Source organism: Panulirus ornatus, chromosome 3 (genome assembly GCF_036320965.1).
Source record: "Panulirus ornatus isolate Po-2019 chromosome 3, ASM3632096v1, whole genome shotgun sequence".
Classification (NCBI taxonomy): Eukaryota; Metazoa; Arthropoda; class Malacostraca; order Decapoda; family Palinuridae; genus Panulirus; species Panulirus ornatus.
In genome coordinates, this window is record NC_092226.1 from 71,767,200 (window position 1) to 71,791,344 (window position 24,145).

At 40.8% G+C, this 24,145-nt stretch overlaps 1 protein-coding gene and 1 long non-coding RNA gene across 6 annotated transcripts in view; one reads left to right on the top strand and one right to left on the bottom strand.

The window, feature by feature from the left end:
* The window catches only part of LOC139763392 (uncharacterized), a 228,827-nt gene extending 212,809 nt beyond the window's left edge, over positions 1 to 16,018 (bottom strand). For all 5 annotated transcript variants that reach the window (XM_071689436.1, XM_071689427.1, XM_071689409.1 and 2 more), the window contains exons 1-2: positions 15,918 to 16,018; positions 4,667 to 4,713 (exon numbers count right to left, since the gene is read on the bottom strand). In XM_071689436.1, the coding sequence (XP_071545537.1) occupies positions 4,667 to 4,682 (16 nt within the window). In that variant the 5' untranslated portion in view covers positions 4,683 to 4,713; positions 15,918 to 16,018. The remainder of the gene's footprint in view (positions 1 to 4,666; positions 4,714 to 15,917) is intronic.
* Positions 15,979 to 24,145, top strand: part of LOC139763420 (uncharacterized) — a 38,327-nt gene continuing 30,160 nt past the window's right edge. Inside the window, exon 1 of the long non-coding RNA XR_011716118.1 lies at positions 15,979 to 16,085. This is a non-coding gene — a long non-coding RNA (uncharacterized lncRNA). The remainder of the gene's footprint in view (positions 16,086 to 24,145) is intronic.

A 24,145-nucleotide genomic window follows, 5' to 3' on the forward strand; every position in this document is an offset into this window, starting at 1 on the left:
GCAAAATTCATACTGGTGATCTGAAAGAAGGGAATGGGATTCTAAGTGCTTGAGACACTGAGAGTTTAGGAAAGTTTCAAAGATTTTCTAGAGATAGCAGAAGTGAATGCAATGGAGTGACAGCGAAGTGAGAGCAATGGGGTGACAGCTGGAGGGTTTAGAGCAGTCTTCTTTCTTTGGGATAGACTCTAACAAGGAATGCTTCCAAGCAGAAGGGAAAGTCTGAGTTTTAAGACACAGGCAAAACAGGTAAGCAAGAATTGGTGCTAGCTAAGAGGAATATTCCCTTAAAACACTAGGAGGTATACCATCTGAGCCATAGGCCTTGTCCATCTACATCTGGAAGAGTACTTGAAAGACCTTGCATGAAGAGAATATATGAGATAGCATAGGTTCAGAGGGAGGAGATGTGGTTGGAGGATTAGATTCTGAATCACTCAAAGTTGAGTTACATGTAAACAAATAGCCAAAAAAAGCAGTTTTATCAAATGAATAGTTAGCAATACCATAATGATTAGGTCTGTAAAGAGGAGGAAAGGCTGAGTTACATAAAGTTGTTGGAGATGCTTTTGGTTAAGCAAGTCAGCACACTTCCTTTTTATCAAAGTGCGCTGGAGATCTTCGAAGGAAAGCTGTGCAATGATTTTAATCAAGAATGAAGGTACAGTGGGTTTCTGGGGAATGAATGAGTTTCATGGTCTGGTATACAGTGTCCTTGATGCAATAGGCATCAGGGCAGAAGCAGTCAAATGACAAATGAGGAATGAAAGATTCAGATGAAGATAACCAAGATAACCTCTGCTATGCATTCAGCACATGAGGCATCTGATGAGGTAAGCTATGAAATCGTGCCAAATAGTAATTATCTAGTAAAAGAAATTTAAATTAGTAAGAAGTGGAACTAATATTTGTCTGATGAAAAGGATGTTTACCAGCTTTGTCACAAGAAACACTAAGTTTTATATTTGTCCCAGACACATGCAAAGAGGCAAAAGAAAGGACAGAAAGATGATTTGAAAATGACACCAGAGTAAGATGGTGAGACACTCTCCAGTCACTTCAATTACTCCAAGCCATAAATAGAATGTAACACACTTATTCATCATGTAACTTACATAAAACACAACTACACTATCACATAAACTTGACTATTAGCCTAGCTTACATCTCAAGCAAGGTTTTTCACCTAGACCTTTTTTTATCGGATTATATTATCTAACCCTCTGGATGTCACTACAGTCATAGTGCAAAACTTTCCTTCTCACTGCAAAATACAGCAAAAATCCACATCTATTACACAATACACAGTATATCCCTCATGATTTATCAACCCTCTCTTCAATAAACAAATGGCACCAGGGTCCCATAAGGTGCTACCACTATATGATGACTGATCTACAAACCTCATGCAAAAACAATGATCTAATCAGCTGACCACCATCACCTACAAAGTGATTCATTTACCACTTTTTTCTCTATTTTGTTTTCACCATCACTTACTTGATTCATGGACATTTTAATATTAAGATATGCTGTGCCATTATAACAGATACATCTATGAGAGTGTGGTCAGATGGTCCAATTGGGGGTGAGATTGTGTATTCACAATGCAAAGAGGTGAAAAACAGATCCAGAATATTAGGAGAGTTGTCATAAGCAGTCAGGAATATGGGCGGGATGGAAGATTATTTGCTCTAGATCACTGAGAATGGAAAATGTGACCGCTTCAATCCCCTATCATCAGTATGGGAGGAACTCAACCATTTCCTATGGTGAACTGGCTTTCCCCTAAGCAGACAATCACAGCTTGTAGGTAAGGGAATGCCACTGTCTCAGGGCAAAAGTTTAGATAATCAAGGAAAGATACAAAATTTGAAAAATTTGGAGGTACACAGGAAAAGTGTGGTAGTTGGGAGACAGACTTTGAGCCACATATCATGAAAGTTTGGGGACCCATGGTCCTCAAAGCATGCCACAAGTGTGTTGATGTTGGAATAAGCACACATGCAACACCTTTGAACAGCAATTATTGGTGGAGATTACAGATGGATATGAAAAAAGAGATGGTGAGAACATCATTAGACAATTAAATCTCAGAGAGAAGTAAGATTTTAAGAGATATACTAGACAGATGGTGTTCAACAGGAGAGGTCACTAGAGAAACCACATATATTGGTATAGTAAACAGAAAAAGAGACAGGTCTATCAGACTGGAAAAGGTCATGGGAAGGACTAGTAGTCAGGAACTCGGAGACTCTTAGCACCCGATGATATCATGGACAAGGAGTCAAAGATTGTCACCGAATTAAAAAAAAATGAATAAAAATCTTATGTATTTCTAACTGTAACTGGTAAATACAATATGAATTCCTGATAATGCAACCTATATGACCCAATGAATTATGGGTGTTGGAGGAAAATGCAAGCATCAAAAGAAAAAATCTAGATGCACTTGTGTTCAAAACGGTCAGTTGATGATGCACTGTGTTGCTCCAAGGAACTCTACAAAGAATAAACTAAACGAACAAAGCAATCAACTCTGAATTTATTCACCTCAAAATCTCCAAAACCACAAAATGAAAAAGTGTTGCAGGGTGTACAGAACATAGAATCTTTTTTTCTTTTTAAGCTGAAGGCTCCAGTCACGGACAAAAGTACACATCAAAGCAGGGCCTTAATTAAAATATAAAGAGGATTATGAAGGGGAAAAAGGAACAAAAGAAAGTATTTGCAACATCAAAGCAGGGCCTTAATTGAAATATAGAGGGGATTATGAAAGGGAAAAAGAAGGAACAAAAGGAACTATTTACAAATTTTAGAGTGGAAAAAACCTGTCGTTTCAAATGTGCTAAGTCATAGTTATTGAGAAAGACATGAGAATGCAGAGTTTTCCAAAGCTCCAAGGTGTAGGGAAAGAAACAGTTATCAAAATGGCCCACCCTTGAGTTGCCAACAGCCACACAGTAATAATGTGATACAGCAGCTTGCCCGGCCAACTTTTAGGAGCAATGACCAGTTATACTAATAGAAGAAGGAAAGTGAAACAACATAGCAGCACAGGGCTAGAGGGTCAATTTTGTAAATTACAGCTGGTCCCCAACTTACGATGGATTATGTTCCAGTAAACCATATCAAGTCAAACATACTGCAAGTCAAAAATACACCTAATATACAGTCAGCCATTGCATGGCTGACTGGAAGCTGTGGCTCGCTGCTGCTGCACAGCATATTGCAAGCCCAAGAAAAGATCAAAATTCAAAATCTGAGGTACATTTTCTACTGTATTCATATTGATATCACACCATCATTAAGCAAAAAAATTGTAAGTCAAACCATCATAAGTCGGGGGCTATCTGTAGTCTGAGAGTCTGTGAGTTGGACCTCTTTCAATTCAACCCTGTCATGTAAGGATGCAAAGTTAGAACCATCCAGAAGTGAGATCAGTATTCCATACAAGGACAAATCAAACCTTTGTATAAATGAAGCAACTGTTCACAAGAAAAGAAGTTTCTACATCTTAACAGGACACCCAGTTTCGTAAGAGGTAGACTTAGCTATTCCTGTAATGTCTGCCCCTCTTTCTCTGCATCTTACAGAGAAAATCATGTTGCTAGGTGAGGCAACCTAACAGTAACATAACTCCACCACTCTCCTACACCATCAACTCACAGTCTCATACTCAACTCTATTTCGTAGGAATAATCTACTACAGTACTTTTTTATTTTATAATTGTTAAACATTGTCAGTTGTGTCTTTATATAAGCTTCTTATTGTTTGCAATCATCTACATAAATACGCTTCATGTTAACAGAAAAAAGCAAATATGTTTTTGCAAAATGCACCTTCATTCTCATAATGGAAGTCAGTAAGACATTGGGTCTCTTTGAATGAAAATTCACTTACAGTAACACCTTCTAGGAATGGAACCCCTTCGTTCAACAAGGGAGTGGTGTATGTAAAGTATGTATATAACAAGCACCAGCTTACTCCCTACAGATGCAACCTTGTGATTTTCTTTTAAATAAGAGTCAAGAGAGTAAAAGTTTTGATTCTAATATATTTGTATTGTAACCAATCTTTAAGAAACAAACATATGTTTAGAAATGCACAAAAACAATGAACCAAACAGAAGTAAACAATGATAAGGAATAAAAAAAAATTTGCAATCCAGCAAGACTGCTTTCCAAACTGCAAGTACCACCCAAAAACCACATCAAAAACTCAACCATATACCTACTAAGACAACTACCATCCAAAAACCAATAAAAAACTCAACCATATACCAAGAAAACGTACAACTATACAGAAGCAGTCTATCCACCTCCCTTAACTGCCTTCCCATTACTGTTTTCAAGGTGAGTTTTGAGCAGTCTCACACATCTCTACAGTACGAACACTGTACACCCGAATGTGACAAAATTATGAACATTAATTGAACTCATTGTAATTACTTCCTATGCAAACTTAATTCATCAAGAAGTGCACCGCACCATACATACAAGGATCAATTATTCATATGCACTATTTCATCCCTTAAAAATTGCTAGAGTTTAATTTACATTCCACAACACATGTGACAAATCATCAAAGCATCTGAATACCATTTTCAATCTGCTATTCTGCAAGGGTCTTATTTCATCCCAAAAATGGCTGCACAGTACATACCCTGTGGATAGTCCATATTTGATGATTTAATGCCATAAACTTCTTTTCTGAAAAAGATAAATAGATTCAATCAGGATTAAAGAAAATCAATACAATTGTAAACCAAAACATTATACCTCACTAGCATGATTTCAAGTTTTGTTTTGCAAAACTTGCACCCATAAACTCAAGAAAATGCAAATAAATAATAATGTCAAAAGGTGAAAAGAAAAATTCACAAATACTGTATAAATATCTAAACAGCAGCAGCCTGAACTCAACCTAAGTCATGGTGGCACAAAACCTGAACAGACTTCCACCATTATTCACCTAGTATTTCCTCTCACTCAATACTCCCACAACCTTTAACCTCTCACAATTTCATGGTTCCATTTGCTGCCATGTCCACTCCCACATTTCTAAAACACTTTGCTTCCTCCAAATTTTCTCCATATATATATATATGATGGTAGATGCCAGATAGTACTTCTGTTGAGATGTTGGGATTTAAATAGCTTTCTTAATTTTTGGCACCTTTATGTTCAAGCCCCAATTGCTCAAAATCTTTCTCACTCCATCCTTCCATCTCCAATTTGGTCTCCCACTTCTCCTTCTTCCCTCCACCTCTATCATTCAAGACACCCTCTTCTACTCTCTAAACCACACTCTTTTTATTACCACACATCTCTCTTACCCTTTCATTACTTAATTAAACCACTTCACACAGCATAGCCTCCTCAAGCATTTCATTTACAACACATCCACCCTCCTCTGCACAACCCTATCTATAGCCCATGCCTCGCAACCATATAACATGGTTGGAACAACTATTCCTTCAAACATACCCATTTTTGCTCTCTGAGATAATGTTCTCACCTTCCATACATTCTTCAACGCTCCCAGAACCTTTGCCCCCTCCCACACCCTGCAACTCACTTCTACTTCCATGGTTCCATCCGCTGCCAAATCCACTCCCATATATCTAAAACACTTCACTTCCTCCAGTTTTTCTCCATTAAAACTTACCTCCCAATAACCATGCCCTTATTCACATTTACTCTCAGCTTTCTTCTTTTACATACTTTACCAAATTCAGTCATCAACTTCAGCAGTTTCTCACCCAAATCAACCACCAGCGCTGCATCATCAGCGAACAACAACTGACTCGCTTCCAAGCCCTCTCATCCGCAACAGACTGCATACTTACCCCTCTCTCCAAAACTCCTGCATTCATCTCCCTAACAACCACATCCATAAACAAATTAAACAGCTATGGAGACATCATGCACCCCTGCCACAAACCGACATTCACTGAAAACCAATCACTTTCCTCTCTTCCTACTCGTACACATGCCTTAAATCCTTGATAAAAACTTTTCACTACTTCTAGCAACTTACCTCCCGCATCATATACTCTTAATACCTTCCACAAAGCATCTCTATCAATTCTTATCATATGCCTTCTCCAGATCCATAAATGCTACATACAAATCCATCTGTTTTTCTAAGTATTTCTCACATATATTCTTCAAAGCAAACACCTGATCCACACAGCCTCTACCACTTCTGAAACCAAACTGCTCTTCCCCAACCTGATGCTCTGTACATGCCTTTACCCTCTCCAGAAAAGAAGAGGGAATGTTGGGGTGAAGAGTGGTGAAAGTAAGTGAGCTTGGAAAGGAGACTTGTGTGAAGAAGTACCAGGAAAGATTGAGTGCAGAAAGGAAAAAGGTGAGAGTAAATAACATAAGGGGAGTGGGGGAGGAATGGGATGTATTTAGGGCAGCAGTGACGGCTTGTGCAAAAGATGCTGTGGCATGAGAAAGGTGGGAAATGGGCACATTAGAAAGGGTGGTGAATGGTGGGATGAAGAAGTAAGATTGTTTGTGAAAGAGAAGAGAGAGGCGTTTGGACAATTTTTGCAGGGAAGTAGTGTGAATGACTGGGAGATGTATAAAAGAAAGAGGCAGGGGGTCAAGAGAAAGGTGCAAGAGGTGAAAAAGATGGCAAACGAGAGTTGGGGTGACAGAGTATCATTAAATTTTAGGGAGAATAAAATGATGTTTTGGAAGGAGGTAAATAAAGTGTGTAAGACAAGAAAACTAATGGGAACATCCGTGAAGAGGGCTACTGGGAAGGTAATAACAGGTAGGTGATGTGAGAAGGAGATGGAGTGAGTATTTTGAAGGTTTGTTGAATGTGTTTCATGATTGTGACAGTTATAGGGTGTTTTGGTCAAGGTGGTGTGAGAAGTGAGAGGGTCAGGGGGAATGGTTTTCTAAACAGAGAAGAGGTAGTGAAAGCTTTGTGGAAGATAAAAGCCAGCAAGGTGGCAGGTTTGGATGGTACTGCAGTGGAATTTATCAAAAAGGGGGTGACTGTGGTGTTCACTGGTTGATAAGGATATTCAATGTATGTATGGTTCATGGTGAAGTGCCTGAGGATTGGCAGAATGCATGCATAGTGCCACTGTACAAAGGCACAGGGAATAAAGGTGAGTGCTCAAATTACAGAAGTATAAGTTTGTTGAGTATTCCTGGGAAATTACATGGATATATAAATTCTTTCTTTTCTTTTAAACTATTCGCCATTTCCCGCGTTAGCGAGGTAGCGTTAAGAACAGAGGACTGGGCCTTTGTGGAATATCCTCACCTGGCCCCCCTCTGTTCCTTCTTTCGGAAAATTAAAAAAAAAATGAGAGGGGAGGATTTCCAGCCACCCGCTCCCTCCCCCTTTTAGTCACCTTCTAAAACACGCAGGGAATACGTGGGAAGTATTCTTAATCCCCTATCCCCAGGGATTATATATTCTTTCTTTCATACTATTCGCTATTTCCCGCATTAGCGAGGTAGCGTTAAGAACAGAGGACTGGGCCTTTTAGGGAATATCCTCACCAGGCCCCCTTCTCTGTTCCTTCTTTTGGAAAATAAAAAAGAAAAAAAAATTTTTGAGAGGGGAGGATTTCCAGCCCCCCGCTCCCTTCCCTTTTAGTCGCCTTCTACGACACGCAGGGAATACGTGGGAAGTATTCTTTCTCCTCTATCCCCAGGGATACCCCTATCCCTGGGGATAGGGGATAAGGGATTATTATATATATATATATATATATATATATATATCTTTCTTTCAAACTATCGCCAATTCCCGTATGGCGTCCTAACTACGTCTCTTCGTTGTATATCAAATGACTTATATTTCTCTCTTGTGTCATCCCGATGATGTACACTTGGGAACTTATCATGTTTCATTTTCCCAGTGGACTTATAGGAATATACTTCATCACAAGCAAAATTGTGATCCTTTCCAACATATATACACATGTACATATTTGTACTTGCTGCCTTCATCCATTCCCATCTCAAACCCGCCACACAGGATATAGCACCCTCTCCCCTCCAGCGAGACAGCACCAGAAAAAGACAAAAAGGCCAAATTTGTTCACACTCAGTCTCTAGCTGTCATGTGTGATGCATCAAAACCACAGCTCCCTTTCCACATCTAGGCCCCACAGACATTTTCATGGTTTACCCCAGATGCTTCGCATGTCCTAATTCAATCCACTGACAGCACATTGACTCTGGTATACCACATCGTTCCAATTCACTCTATTCCTTGCATGCCTCTCACCCTCCTTTATGTCCAAGCCCCGATCACTCAAAATCTTTTTCACTCCATCCTTCCACCTCTAATTTGGTCTCCCGCTTCTTCTTCTTCACCCCACCTCTGACAAATATATCCTCTTTCTCAATCTTTCCTCACTTATTCTCTCCATATGTTCAAACCAATTCAACACACCCTCTTATGCTCTCTCAACCATACATTTCTTATTATCCACCTCACACCACATATCGTCCTCAAACATTTCATTTCCAACACATCCACCCTCTTCTGCACAATCCTATCTATAGCCCATGCCTTGCAACTATTAACATTGTTGAAACTACTATTCCTTCAAACATACCCATTTTTGCTCTCCAAGATAACGTTTTCTCGTTCCACACATTCTTCATCGCTTTCTGAGGATAAGGTTTTGAAAAAACTATAACTACTCAGAATGTCCTAAGCATGTCATACAAGGCAACTAAAACCGGTACGAGCAGGGGGCTGAAATTCTCTCCCCCCATTTTTTACGTTCCAAAAGAAGGAACAGAGAAGGAGTCCATAAAAGGATTTTTCCCTCTAAGACTCAGTCATTTGTGCTTAACACTACCTTGCTGACACAGAAAATGGTGAATATATATATATATATATATATATATATATTATCATACTTTGTCGCTGTCTCCCGCGTTTGCGAGGTAGCGCAAGGAAACAGACGAAAGAAATGGCCCAACCCCCCCCCATACACATGTATATACATACGTCCACACACGCAAATATACATACCTACACAGCTTTCCATGGTTTACCCCAGACGCTTCACATGCCTTGTTTCAATCCACTGACAGCACGTCAACCCCGGTATACCACATCGCTCCAATTCACTCTATTCCTTGCCCTCCTTTCACCCTCCTGCATGTTCAGGCCCCGATCCCACAAAATCTTTTTCACTCCATCTTTCCACCTCCAATTTGGTCTCCCTCTTCTCCTCGTTCCCTCCACCTCCGACACATATATCCTCTTGGTCAATCTTTCCTCACTCATTCTCTCCATGTGCCCAAACCACTTCAAAACACCCTCTTCTGCTCTCTCAACCACGCTCTTTTTATTTCCACACATCTCTCTTACCCTTACGTTACTCACTCGATCAAACCACCTCACACCACACATTGTCCTCAAACATCTCATTTCCAGCACATCCATCCTCCTGCGCACAACTCTATCCATAGCCCACGCCTCGCAACCATACAACATTGTTGGAACCACTATTCCTTCAAACATACCCATTTAAGCTTTCCGAGATAATGTTCTCGACTTCCACACATTCTTCAAGGCTCCCAGAATTTTCGCCTCCTCCCCCACCCTATGATCCACTTCCGCTTCCATGGTTCCATCTGCTGCCAGATCCACTCCCAGATATCTAAAACACTTCACTTCCTCCAGTTTTTCTCCATTCAAACTCACCTCCCAATTGACTTGACCCTCAACCCTACTGTACCTAATAACCTTGCTCTTATTCACATTTACTCTTAACTTTCTTCTTCCACACACTTTACCAAACTCAGTCACCAGCTTCTGTAGTTTCTCACATGAATCAGCCACCAGTGCTGTATCATCAGCGAACAACAACTGACTCACTTCCCAAGCTCTCTCATCCCCAACAGACTTCATACTTGCCCCTCTTTCCAGGACTCTTGCATTTACCTCCCTAACAACCCCATCCATAAACAAATTAAACAACCATGGAGACATCACACACCCCTGCCGCAAACCTACATTCACTGAGAACCAATCACTTTCCTCTCTTCCTACACGCACACATGCCTTACATCCTCGATAAAAACTTTTCACTGCTTCTAACAACTTTCCTCCCACACCATATATTCTTAATACCTTCCACAGAGCATCTCTATCAACTCTATCATATGCCTTCTCCAGATCCATAAATGCTACATACAAATCCATTTGCTTTTCTAAGTATTTCTCACATACATTCTTCAAAGCAAACACCTGATCCACACATCCTCTACCACTTCTGAAACCACACTGCTCTTCCCCAATCTGATGCTCTGTACATGCCTTCACCCTCTCAATCAATACCCTCCCATATAATTTACCAGGAATACTCAACAAACTTATACCTCTGTAATTTGAGCACTCACTCTTATCCCCTTTGCCTTTGTACAATGGCACTATGCACGCATTCTGCCAATCCTCAGGCACCTCACCATGAGTCATACATACATTAAATAACCTTACCAACCAGTCAACAATACAGTCACCCCCTTTTTTAATAAATTCCACTGCAATACCATCCAAACCTGCTGCCTTACCGGCTTTCATCTTCCGCAAAGCTTTCACTACCTCTTCTCTGTTTACCAAATCATTTTCCCTAACCCTCTCACTTTGCACACCACCTCGACCAAAACACCCTATATATATATTTTTCAAACTATTCGCCATTTCCCGCATTAGCGGGGTAGCGTTAAGAACAGAGGACTGGGCCTTTGGGGGAATATCCTCACCTGGCCCCCTTCTCTGTTCCTTCTTTTGGAAAAAAAAAAAAAAAAAAAAAAAAAAATGAGAGGGGAGGATTTCCAGCCCCCGCTCCCTCCCCTTTTAGTCGCCTTCTACGACACGCAGGGAATACGTGGGAAGTATTCTTTCTCCCCTATCCCCAGGGATATATAAATAAAAATATATATATATATATATATATATATATATATATATATATATATATATATATATATATATATATATATTATTATCATTATCATTTTGCTTTGTCGCTGTCTCCCGCGTTTGCGAGGTAGCGCAAGGAAACAGACGAAAATAATGGCCCAACCCACCCCCATACACATGTATATACATACACGTCCACACACGCAAATATACATACCTATACATCTCAATGTACACATATATACCCACACAGACACATACATATATACCTATGCACACAATTCACACTGTCTGCCTTTATTCATTCCCATCGCCACCTCGCCACACATGGAATACCATCCCCCTTCCCCCTCATGTGTGCGAGGTAGCGCTAGGAAAAGACAACAAAGGCCCCATTCGTTCACACTCAGTCTCTAGCTGTCATGCAATAATGCCCAAAACCACAGCTCCCTTTCCACATCCAGGCCCCACACAACTTTCCATGGTTTACCCCAGACGCTTCACATGCCCTGATTCAATCCACTGACAGCACGTCAACCCCGGTATACCACATCGATCCAATTCACTCTATTCCTTGCCCGCCTTTCACCCTCCTGCATGTTCAGGCCCCGATCACTCAAAATATTTTTCACTCCATCTTTCCACCTCCAATTTGGTCTCCCACTTCTCCTCGTTCCCTCCATCTCTGACACATATATCCTCTTGGTCAATCTTTCCTCACTCATTCTCTCCATGTGCCCAAACCATTTCAAAACACCCTCTTCTGCTCTCTCAACCACGCTCTTTTTATTTCCACACATCTCTCTTACCTTTACATTACTTACTCGATCAAACCACCTCACACCACACATTGTCCTCAAACATCTCATTTCCAGCACATCCATCCTCCTGCGCACAACTCTATCCATAGCCCACGCCTCGCAACCATACAACATTGTTGGAACCACTATTCCTTTAAACATACCCATTTTTGCTTTCTGAGATAATGTTCTCGACTTCCACACATTCTTCAAGGCTCCCAGGATTTTCGCCCCCTCCCCCACCCTATGATTCACTTCCGCTTCCATGGTTCCACCCGCTGCCAGAACCACTCCCAGATATCTAAAACACTTTACTTCCTCCAGTTTTTCTCCATTCAAACTTACCTCCCAACTGACTTGACCCTCAACCCTACTGTACCTAATAACCTTGCTTTTATTCACATTTGCTCTTAACTTTCTTCTAACTTACCTTCCTGCCTCAGGAGTCCTTTCTATCTTTTGAGGATACTACAACACAAAGGAATCTGGCCCCATCCACCAGTCGAGACCACAGGTCATAAAATATTGTGATGTTTTAGCTTACAAAACAGGACACACATGAGTATATGTGGATGAGGGAGGTTAATGGTGTGCTGGCACTAATGGATTTTGTATAACTGAAAAGTATGCTTAAGAGAGAGGGTTAAGAGGGGCAGTTGGTGGAATGACCACTCCCTGGCAGAGGTAAGAATGAAAGTTTGTACAGCAGAGGACTTATCACAGAGAGTAAAGTCTCGTCGGGGAACGTTTCACTCCTATGAAGTTTACGTTTCCCTGCAACTGGAAGTAGTGCAACCTTGGGCTGTAGGAGCCTTCAGAAATCTGTCCATGGATAATTACAATATATTCAATATACCTGAGGATATGGGAGAAAGAATACTATCTTATATGCTCTGCATTTTGTAGAAGGTAACCAAAACAGACTGACGCAGGGAGATTTAAATCCCTCTCTCCTTGTATTTCAATTTCTAAAAGATGGACACGGAAGAGCTAAGTAAGGAATTCACATTTTCCTGAAAGGCTACCACTGGGGTGTCTGAATGTGCACAGATGCAAACAGGGTAAGAAGGTATATAGGTAGAATGTCTGAGGAAAAACACCAGGATATGATTCTGAGACAAATTAGGTTCAAGGAAAAGACAGAATGGTTTTGGAATGTCTTGGGGGCAAAGCCTAATATCAGTGTAAGGACAAGAGCAAATAAAGGGATGGCACTCCTGCTGGAGGACTTTTGAAATATGTAAAATGTAAAGAAATGAGCCCCTTGACTGATGGGGGTGAAAATGAGCAGAGATTATGAAAAGTGGGTGATTAGTAACACAAACCTTGTGAAAAGAGTAAGACAGGCATGTGCTTTGGGAGAAGCTGCATTAAACCTTGTGACAAAAAGAGTAAGACAGGCATGTGCTTTGGGAGAAGCGGCAATAGTTCATAATAAATCTTGATGTAGGGGATTACTGCACAAATCAAATGCAGGGGTGGATGATGTAGCAGTTGAGGGTATAACTGGGTGGCATGGTGTACCGTGCCAATGAATTTCGCAAACAGCGTGTGGAATTGTGTGGAATAGAGGTTAATGGTGTGCAGGCATTAATGGGGCTGAAATGCTTAAAAAAGGGTTGTGAGGGACAATTAGTGAAATGACTGATAATTTCCTGATAGAAGTGAGGATGAGTTTGTACTGGAGAGGCTTTATCACTGGGAGAACAGTCTTATTGAATAACTCATTTCAAAGAGGTCTATATTTCCAAGCATATTGTAGTAGTGCAGCCTTGGCCTGCAGGAGCCTTTAGAAAGGTCCAAGTAACACCAGGACTTGTTACTAGGAACTGGTCCCCAGGGTAATTACATTATATATATATATATATATATATATATATATATATATATATATATATATATATATATATATATATATATATATATATATAACAACTTAGCTATGAAGCAATATACATGCAGAGAGACAGATATCCTAATCTGTGCATTGATATGGTTATCATACATGTAAGGATTTACAATAATCAAATTTTCATATGATTAAAACAATAGGTATGCACAGCACCTCATGAATTGTGTTTATTGACAAAATCAAAATAATGCAGAGAAAGATAAATCTCTACATCAACCATGTGTAGAAAGCCTTCACACTTACATGCATCGATATAAAATCATTACATTCGCATAAAATCAAAAGATGAAAATGAGTATACACAGCATCCATAAAATGTGTACAGACAATATCAAAATAATGTACAAAAAGATGTAGTACTGGAACTGTATGTTGAGAACAGATTCTCAAAAACAAAGGCGGTTTTGTAGCGATATATAACTTCATCTTATGTTTTCACAAAATAAAGAAGTTCCTGATTGTTCCCAACATTTTGATATATTTTTTTTTTGCCCTCTTGAGAAATAATTACTAATTTCACACCATTATATAACAGTAACTTATAAATCAATACAATACCAGCTAAAGTAGTAAGCTTGTTGATTAGGAAAGTGGTATCTGGTTTGCCCAAAAAGTGTTTTAATCATTACAAACTAATCACACTTTTTGGCATTATCAGTGTACTTATGTTGGGTAACTTTCACTTAATTTACAGGACAGCACCTTGAAGCTATGATTTAATGATAGAAATATTCAAATACTAATAGTTCTCCATCTATTTACTTTCTTTAATCTATGACAAACCACAAAGCTGTCTTAATTACCATCTATATACCTTCTTCAATCTATGACTTATACCACAAAGTTGTCTTATTATAATGGTAACTATTTGCCAAATATGTGTTCCTCATACTTTTTCTAGTCAACTTTAAATACACAGAACTACATATACATATCATATCTTCCCCAAAACATACTCTGAGTCTAGAATCTAGAAATCAAGAAGTAAAAAACCTAAATAGTATTTAAGATATTCAAATCTATCCAAAGACTGATGATACAAATGTAGAAGATACATGGCACATTACAACAGGGTATTTTTGAGTGACCTGTTGGTAGATAAAAAGTTAGTGAAATGGGGTTTTGACTAACAATGAGAGAAAAATTTGAAGATAATGAAATACAGACTCTAGATTCTATCACCTTAAGTTTTCCTCTCAAATTTAATCATGAGTCATTTTCACTAAAACCGACACTTACCTAGAAACAGGTCACTATAATTCCAGCCCTATTGTTAAGTGCCATGTATTTGCTACTTAGGTACCATCAATCTGTAAAGAGACAATACCCTTTTCTGGATACTGCTTAACCATTCCGATTTCTATTGTATAACTTGAAAAATCAACTAAACTGAAATGCACCTCTATCAGACTCCCCTTGATGACTCCTATCTCTACAAACTGTATTCATTTCACATGATACTATTTCAAAACTTAGCAAACACACTATATCCATCACTAATGTCAACAAAAGAACTGTAGAAAAAATAATCTATAAAAGAATCATGGCTACTAATGTTTCAATGACAAGCTCAATTCGACTTCCTTATCAAAGTAAAACCATCTTTTACTCTCTGAATCACAAGGCACCGAATTTCTCCAATAAGAAACAATGGTATATAGAATGGCATATGAAGTGCGATTCTTCGCAACTTCTGATACACATCAGTTCATGTATACTTGATCAATTCTTTTGGAAGTACTTAAAAAATGCACATAATATCCATGCACACAAATATATAGGCCATCACCATTGCTGGCTACGTGTCAACGCTTATTGCTCAAGTACTCAAGTCAGTTTCACTTACATAAGTTATATATGATCCATACATCACAAAATTTTACTCGACCACTGGCTGCGTTTATCCAATACAAACAATAACATAAGAAGCTTAGCCACTCATTGTACACTGATCAACATATCTCATATGAGTTACAGATTACACTGACAGTATTCGTGTATCTGCAACATCAATGGTATTACATGTTCCTCCTTAATTAATCTGTAAAACATCAAACGCAGACCTGAGGCAGGCAGTGTTTGGGGTTTGAGTCCAATATGGCCTCCCTGTCCGCCAAACCGAAGACATAGCGAGAAAAAACCTTTCCTATACAACAATCGTGGCACCTTCAATAAATGTTACTTGTTCTATGGTTCTTCCGATATACCCATAATATCTGGGACCAGACACCGAGCTATATCAGGGCCAACATAGACAAAACACAGCAATACTTACAATATGTATGACGCGGTGAGAGCGGTTTAGGTGTCATGCTGCTACGTTGTGTAGTTCAAGAGTTGACCGCCAGAGCGCCGCCACCCTGCCAACAGTCGGCCATTTGCACACACGAAGTAAACAAACCATCAGCTGACCAGACCCCTCACAGCCTCCACGCATTTAGTGGTTAGTCACATTACTTTTCGTCAGTGATTCATAATGGTGTGGTAACACTAAGGCCCAGAGAAAAGACTGGGCTAGAAACATGTTTAAAATTTTCGAGTGTCAGTTAATGAAAAGGGAAAATTGTTTTGATATGTGAAAGGATTCGATTCCATAAGTTTACTAGCCCCACCCCTTCGGTGTTGCAGTCATTTTTGGTCCCTTTTTGTTGGTAAGCCTGACAAAAACAATGAAATGAACGGCAGTGTGTTTCAGTAAGCACACCATGGTGTCCAGTGGGTACCAAAATGATGATCCAAAAGATTTAGTGGACGTATGGGGCTGCCAAAGTGAGGCGCAGTATTTTCTATGCTTTACTGTACAGGCCAACACTGGAATACACAGTGCATGCACATCCTAGTGTTTACCTAGAGTTTTTGTACAAAGCCAGCAAGTTCTGGCTGCCGACAACTAATTTCTTTGTCATGAGAAAAGTAACAAAAACTGTGCAGATACACGAATACATGGCTGTATCACTATACTTGAATACCATAAGGCCTCTGGGTGGGTGGTTAAAGTATGTGTTGGTAATACTTCAGATTGATAAGTAGTCTATTTCACTACAGTATGTCAGCACATTACACTAAAACAAATTTCTTCGTTACACACACAAACAATATATATATATATATATATATATATATATATATATATATATATATATATATATATATATATATATATATGGAGCAGCCGGGGGGAACCATTGAAAGACCTGTGGGGCCTGCCTTTGTTAAAGTGGCTGTGGTTTCGGTGAATTACACATCACAGCTAGATAGTGGATGTGAACGAATGGGGACCTCATCTGTTCCTGGTGCTATCTCGCTAAGGCGAAAAACGACGAACAAGCTTGAAAGAATAAACACGTGTGTATATATATATATATATATATATATATATATATATATATATATATATATATATATATATATATGATACTGTATATGATACTTTTGTTCCAGAAAGCCACTCTATCCTGTCTTATAAGGCACTCGCAGCACTCGAGAAGCTGGTCACGTCCACCTGTCGGGACCACAGGTCGTAAAATGTGTGTGCGAATCGAAATGCAGGGAGGTCAGGGCAACAGTAGTAAGTGCACGGTGTCTTCTTTGTAACAGGTAGCTGCATCGTGGGCATAAAAGGTCTTGGAATATGTTGTAACGGCGTTTAGAGCGTTAAAGTGATGGTGATATCCAGAAGCGTAAGCGGGAGTGCGACTCGTGTTTGTCTAGGGAGTGTGGTTTCTGATGGGAGTATGTTTGGTGGGATGGAGCTGGAGACTGAGTTGGGAGATCGGCTGCTTACCGCTTGGTTTTTTCAATGTGTGTGGTATGTGTTGTTAGTGTTAATTTTTTTTGGGGGGTGGGGGTTACTGAAGCGTGAAATGAGAGTAAGCTTTTATATCTACTTATGGTCTGTTTGGGTAAGAGGGGCTTAGTGTTGTTGCACAGAAATGAGTGCCCAGCATGTTGAAAAGTAAGACTGTTGGGAGGATCATTGTTTCATTGTGAAGGTGTCGAGTGTCTATGGTTACTAGGCAGCCAGTGATTGTTCTGTGAGCACTATTTTACGTGGTTTGCGGCTTCGTTATATTTGCTTACGAAAGGGTGGATGATAAGGCAAGGGAAGCACGGTTAAAAGTGAAGCAGATGAATTGTTTTTAAGGAATGTTGAGGGATGTTTTTTTTCGTCGAAATTTGGTGCTAATCAGTGTAATCAGTTGTTTGTTGATGATATTGGTATGGGGTGTGAATGTCGTATGCTATACTGAGAGTGGTTAGTATTTTGCTTCGTGGCAGAGGATATCCACTCGAGGTGACTGGAGGGTGATCTGAATTCGTGTCTTTGTAGGGTTAAGAGTGTGATTGAAGACTTCCCTGGGGATGCAGACATTCTGCTCTAGATGAGCCGTTTTTTTCCCCAGTTAAGTAGTGCTGCATGATTGATGTTAGTTCTATGATAGCGGGGTGTTGTGATTGTGAGGGTTTCATGATTGTGAGTTCGTCTGTAAACGAAAGGACCATTATGCTGAGGCTTGTATAAGGTAATATGAGGTCGTGTAAGAAAAGAATGAAATTAGTTGGAGAAAGAACTGCTCCTTGGAGAACTCCATTATAGAGCTAAGTGTTTTAGAGGGGAAGAAATTGTGAGACGCCCTGGCCGGATATAAAAGAGGTCAACCACTTTTTGTCATTGTTGTGGAGGTTGGTGTCTTTTTTTTTTTTTTTTAATATGTCGATGGACAGTGTTAAATGCTTTGCTTATGTCTGTTGTCACTAAAACTGTCCGGTAATCCGTAAGGGGGTTGTTGTTGTTGTTGGAATCCACATAGGATATGTTGTGCTAGCTCTATGTGTATTGTGGTGGTAGAGTGTTTGTGATTGAAGCCATTCTGTTTGGGTGAGAACGGAATGTTTCGTCTGATTCTGTTGTGGATCATTTTTCCACTGAGAGAGCTTTCTCCTTCTACTTGGGGTTTGGTTGGTTGTTAGAGTGGTTTAGGTGAGAGGGGTCTAGTGTGTTGCTAAGGATAGGGATATAGGACGGTAGGAGGAAGGGGAGCTGGGTGGTTTGAATGGTTTTTAGGATTGGTATATTATGCTGACAGGGTTACGGATGACTGTCATATTGTGGTGTAGCTTGTAGTTGAAGATATATGTAAGTGCTTAGATTAGCAATGGGTCCACGGTGTTCTATGTGAAAGTTTATAATGTTGTCCGTGCCTGTGGGCAATTGTTTCTGGATGGACTTTTGTGTAGTTTTTGTATGACTTTCCCGTGTAGGGTAGTGGTTAGTTTGTGGCTGACTTTTGAGAAGTGTCTTAGGAATTGGTTCCTGTTTTCTTATGGAGAAAGGATAACTTTGGAAAAAGCCAGAACTGCTACATAAGTGGGGGCTAGACTGATGCGATACGAGTGGAATTTCTGTCATGTGCGTCTCAAGTTGGTTTCTGTGGGTCTTAATGATTCGGTGTTGAGGAAGGAGTACCAGTTTTCAGTTTGTCCTTCAGCGATTAGGTCAGTGGTGGGGTTATTCAGAGTGTGGAATAATGAACAAGACCAGAAACGGAAATACAGAGAATGTAGGAAGGAGGAGACGATGTAAAAACATGAAACGAAAATACAAAACCGGATAGCGATCATGCAAAGTTGATATCTTTAAAGATGGCTTTTCAATTGTGGGGGTTCTTGTTATGATACTTGTAGTACGCTGTTAATGAGAAGCTTGTATATGCTGAAATTCAGTACACAGGTAATAAACTGTTGTGTATGTTCGATTACTATTTGTACATTCCGGGGAGAGGACTTTACTTGTGTTGTCCATTGACACACACACACACACACACACACACACACACACACACACATATATATATATATATATATATATATATATATATATATATATATATCATGCGTTTGGCTGCTGTGGGTGGAGACAGGCCAGTTGAGAAATTGCTATTACGACACCTTCCCCCGATGAGCTAAGCTGTGGAGGTCTCTTCCATATCTTGTCTTTCCCCCTTCATATAACCCTTCTTCCATTAAAAGTCAGATCTACCGACACTTGAGGAGCCCTGATTAATTTCGTTCCTTTCTCTCTAATTTTTCTCTCACCCAAGATGGTCTGGACTGGGTCATATTATTGCAAGAATGGTTTGGGAATGTCCTAGTGGTAAGGTCTACGGGAAGTGTAATGGTGTGAGCTCAGGAAGGGGCAACACTCCTGTTAAGGGAGTTTTTTGACGGGTGTGAAAGATTTTAGGGAGGAATATGAAAGCGGATTACAAAAGTTGTATAGCCGAGAGGAGTGAAGAAGAGAGGCAAGTTTTGGGGGAAGCTGAGTGAGTGCATCAGTAATTTTGATGCACGGAGTTGAGTAATGGTAAAGGGCGATTTGAAAGTATGTGGGTCATGTGGCAGTTAGGGTATAATTACAGGGCATGGGGTATACTCTGTGAATCAAAACGGTGTACAGCTTCTGGCGTTGTCTGCTAGGAAAAGGACTGGCGACTTTGGAATACCTGGTCTGAAAAGAGGTGCAGCCATAAGTATTGACAGATGGGGGCTTAATATGGTGAACAGGCATTATATGATCATATGCTGACTGATGGGTGTGCCAAAGAGAAATTCTGGATCTATAGACCTCCGTGGTGTAGCGGTTAGCGTTCCCAAGCGTGACGCATTCACGGAGGCCGCCCAGGGTCGAGCGCATGGGTTCGCATCCTGGTTGTGTGGCAGACGGTCCACAGTCAACCCAGCTGTCCATCCAGCTTCAAGAGTAGGGCGATAAAATGGGTACCTGGCTTACGCTAGGGCATATGAGATGGCCTTGACTAGTGCCTCAGTTGCCCGTGCCTTCTCAGCTTACTTTAAAGAAAAATGTAATTGTGCTGAGAGGGGCAGCTGGTTGGGTGTTTGATCATTTCCTGGGGGAGGCGAGGGTGAAACGATGGTGGTGAAAATGAGTGAGCTTGGATAAGAGGCTTGTTTGAGAAGATGGTGGGTGATACTGAGTGAAGACTTCCGGCGGAAGGTGGCAGTAACACAATTAGTGAAGTGGCTGAGGACTATAGGAAGTGTTTAGGGAAGCAGAGTGTGAAATGCGGAAGATGGGATGTGAGTGAGGGTAGTAGGTAGAATATTGAGTTAAGTTGTTAGAGAGAGAGAAAAGAGATCAGTATGGGCGCTACCATCGGGAAGGAATGCGAGTGATGGGAGACGTACAAGAGGAAGCATCGCGAAGTAAAGAGGAAGGTGCAGAGCTGGGGAAAAATAATGCAAAATGATAATTTTGGTGAGTGTGTGTCAGTAAACCTGAGGGGGCGTGAAGAAATGTTTTGGAAGGCGAACAGTGGGTAGACATGAGAAGAAATACAAGCATCGGTGGAAACAGATGTGAGAAAGTAGTAATAAGTACGGAAGAGGTGAAGAGATAAAGTGACTATTTTTAAGAGCTGCTGGATGTGTTAGACGATATGGTGGCGGATGTGGGGTCTTTGGGATATGGAGGTATGCAAAGCGAGAGAGTTTTGGTAAGTGCTTCGGTGAGAAGAATTGATGATTGGTCTTGCCTATAATAAAGTGTGACAAAACAGCCGGGGTGGAAGGCACTGCTGATGAAATTCTCAAGAAACTGGGTGACAGGGTTGTTGACTTATTAGTTAGATTACTTAACGCATGTTATAGCTCAGGATGAGGCTCCTGAGGAGTGGCGCAATGCATGTAGAATGCCACTGTACAGAGACAAGGGTTACAAAAGGGAATGTTCGAATTACAGAGATGTAAAATGGTTGAGCACACCTGGTAAGTTTTTCATGGAGAGGGGTGATGGCATGTACAGAGCATCCGACTCGGAAGGAACAATGTGGTTTCAGGAGTGGTTGAGGATGTGCGGAACTGGTGTTTGCTTATGAGAAATACGCAGAAAACTAGAGGGATTTGTATGAGGTATTTATGGATCTGGATAGAGATGCTTTGTGGGAGGAGTAACAAATACATGGGGTGTGAGGAAAGCTACTAGAAGCAGTGAGGAGTTACCATCAAGAGAGTATGGCAAATGTGCGAGTGAGAAGGGAGAGGGGTGAGTGGATCTCGGTGAAGGTGAGTCTGCAGGCAGACGGTGCAATGTCACCACGACTGCTTAATTTGTTTATGGCTGGGTTGGTGAGGGAGGTAAGCGCGAGGGGTCTTCGAGAGAGGGAAGGGTTTGCAGTCTTCTGGAGTGATGGGAACCTGGGATGTGAATCAGCTGATGTTTGGTGATGATACGGCTCTGGTGGCACTCTCAAGTGAGAAACTGCAGAAGCTGTTGTTTGAGCTCGGGAGTGTGTGAAACGAGAAGGTTGAGACTTCATTTTGATAAAATCAAGGCTATAAACCTGAGAAAGGGAAAGGCTGGCTGGCATGTGAGTATGACTGAAGATAACCTAGAGGAATTGGAATGGTTCAGATACATGGAAGTAGACATGAAACCATGGAAACTGAAGTTAGCCATTGGGTGGGTGAGGGGGCAAAGGCCATGGGTATAATGAGGGGTGCATGGAAAGAGAGATCACTGTTTGTGAGGGCAAAGGTGGGTATGACTGATCTAAAGGGATGAGGATGGATGTGGTGGAAATATGCTTGAGGACAGTTTGTGATATCAGGAGGGTTGATCGAACAGGGCAAGAGAAAAGTGTGGTAGTTTGAAGAGTGTGGTTGAGAATGCTGAATATGGTGTACTGAAATGGACATATGGAGAGGATGAGTGAGGAAAGGCTGAATATTAAGATTTACGCGTCAGAAGTGGACGGTTAAGGATAAGGGGAAGAAGATCCAGTTGAAGGCATAGCAACTAAGTGAGAGACTTTCAGGGGGTCAGGCTTGAACACACGCAAGCGTGTGAGGCATGTGCACAAGATACAGTGAACTGGAACTGTGGTAAACGGGGCGACGTGCTGTCATCAGTAGACTGAACTAGGGCATCCTAATGTGAGACTCTGGCGGTAGGTTCGGGCAGATGTCCATTCTCGAATCCCTCTCAAACACAGAACCCTTATTTCCTGCAAGATTTGCATCATCCTCGCTACATTTGGTGGGACTTTGAATTTCATCACCCACATATCAGACGAACTTTGGAGTTTGTCTGGGTCCCCTTGCAAGTGGATGCAATTCTCCTCGCTTTTCACTTCCCTCACGACCTTCGTCATCTACAGACATATTCAAGTAGGAGTTCATACGATCAGGCGAGTCATTTATATAAAAGAAGATTAATGGTCCCAGAACAGAACGCTGTGGCACTCCGCTCGTCACCTAGACTCATTCCGAGAAGGTTCCTCCGACACGCGCCCTTTGTTCCGTTCCACTGAGATAATCTAGCCATCAAAGGAGTTGCCCCTCATACTGCTGCCTGGTGATCCACCTAAATCAGCCTTCCATGTGGTCCCCTCATCAAAACACACTTTGCATACTTCCAGCGCGCGCGCGCGCGTGCGTCTTTGATTACTATTTGTGTGTGACTGAGAGAGTAAGTTTTACTCTCGTGTTGCCTGCCCGTCTCCTTAACTCGTATATACATACCATGTCTGTACAACTATGTATGTATACACTCAACCGTGTATGCGTATGATTACCTTTTTTTGTTCTCTACTGGGAAGGAGTTCTACTCTCGTGGGCTCACCATCTCTTGAAGGTACTCCATTATCACGCAATATTTTAAACTTTTGTATGCTCTCTGCAATTACTGCATTCTCATTCAGTTCATTCCATTCACCTAGTACTGCTATATCGTTAAAGTACATCCTTACATCCTTTCTACCAAGTTTCTTCGTCAAATTTCATAATATGGCTTGTGGTTCTCTGTTCATGCATCCTTGGAAGAACTGTTCACCATGTGCTTTATTAGCTGATCAAATTTTCAAAAGGATGCCTTTCCCTGTAACTCGGTCCTCGTGATTCTAGCTCCATCTTTGTTGTCCTCCTTTAGATCTTCTCTATTAACTCTCTATGCTTCTTTAGGTGCGGTGATCAAACTTCAGAAGCATATTTAAGTTTTAGTCTTATTTAAGACGTGAACTGCGTACTGATTATTTCCCTATCCCTTTACTTTAATGATATCCTCTCATTTGCCTGAGGACGATTTGTCTCCTTTACCATTCTCCTGATGAAGGACTCCGACGACTGGACAGGGATGATGTCAAGTCCCTCTATATATATAGTTTATATCCTGCTTCATAATATTTACACTGAGACCTTCTCTCACTGTGTCTCGTCCTCGTTCCTTTACATTTTATGGCTGAATTTCTTCAACCCCGTATCAGACCTACTTTGGAGTCTGTCCAGGTCCCCATATACGTAAGTTCATGCAGTCCTTACTTTTCACTTCCCTCATGACCTTTGCTTGATATTCAGGTAGGAGTTTATACCTCCAGAAAAATTATTTATAAAGATCAAGAAGAGTAACGGTCCTAGAACAGAACCCTGTGTCACTTCAACTAGTGACCTCCCAACCCATTTCGAGAAGGCCCCTTTGACATGCTTCTT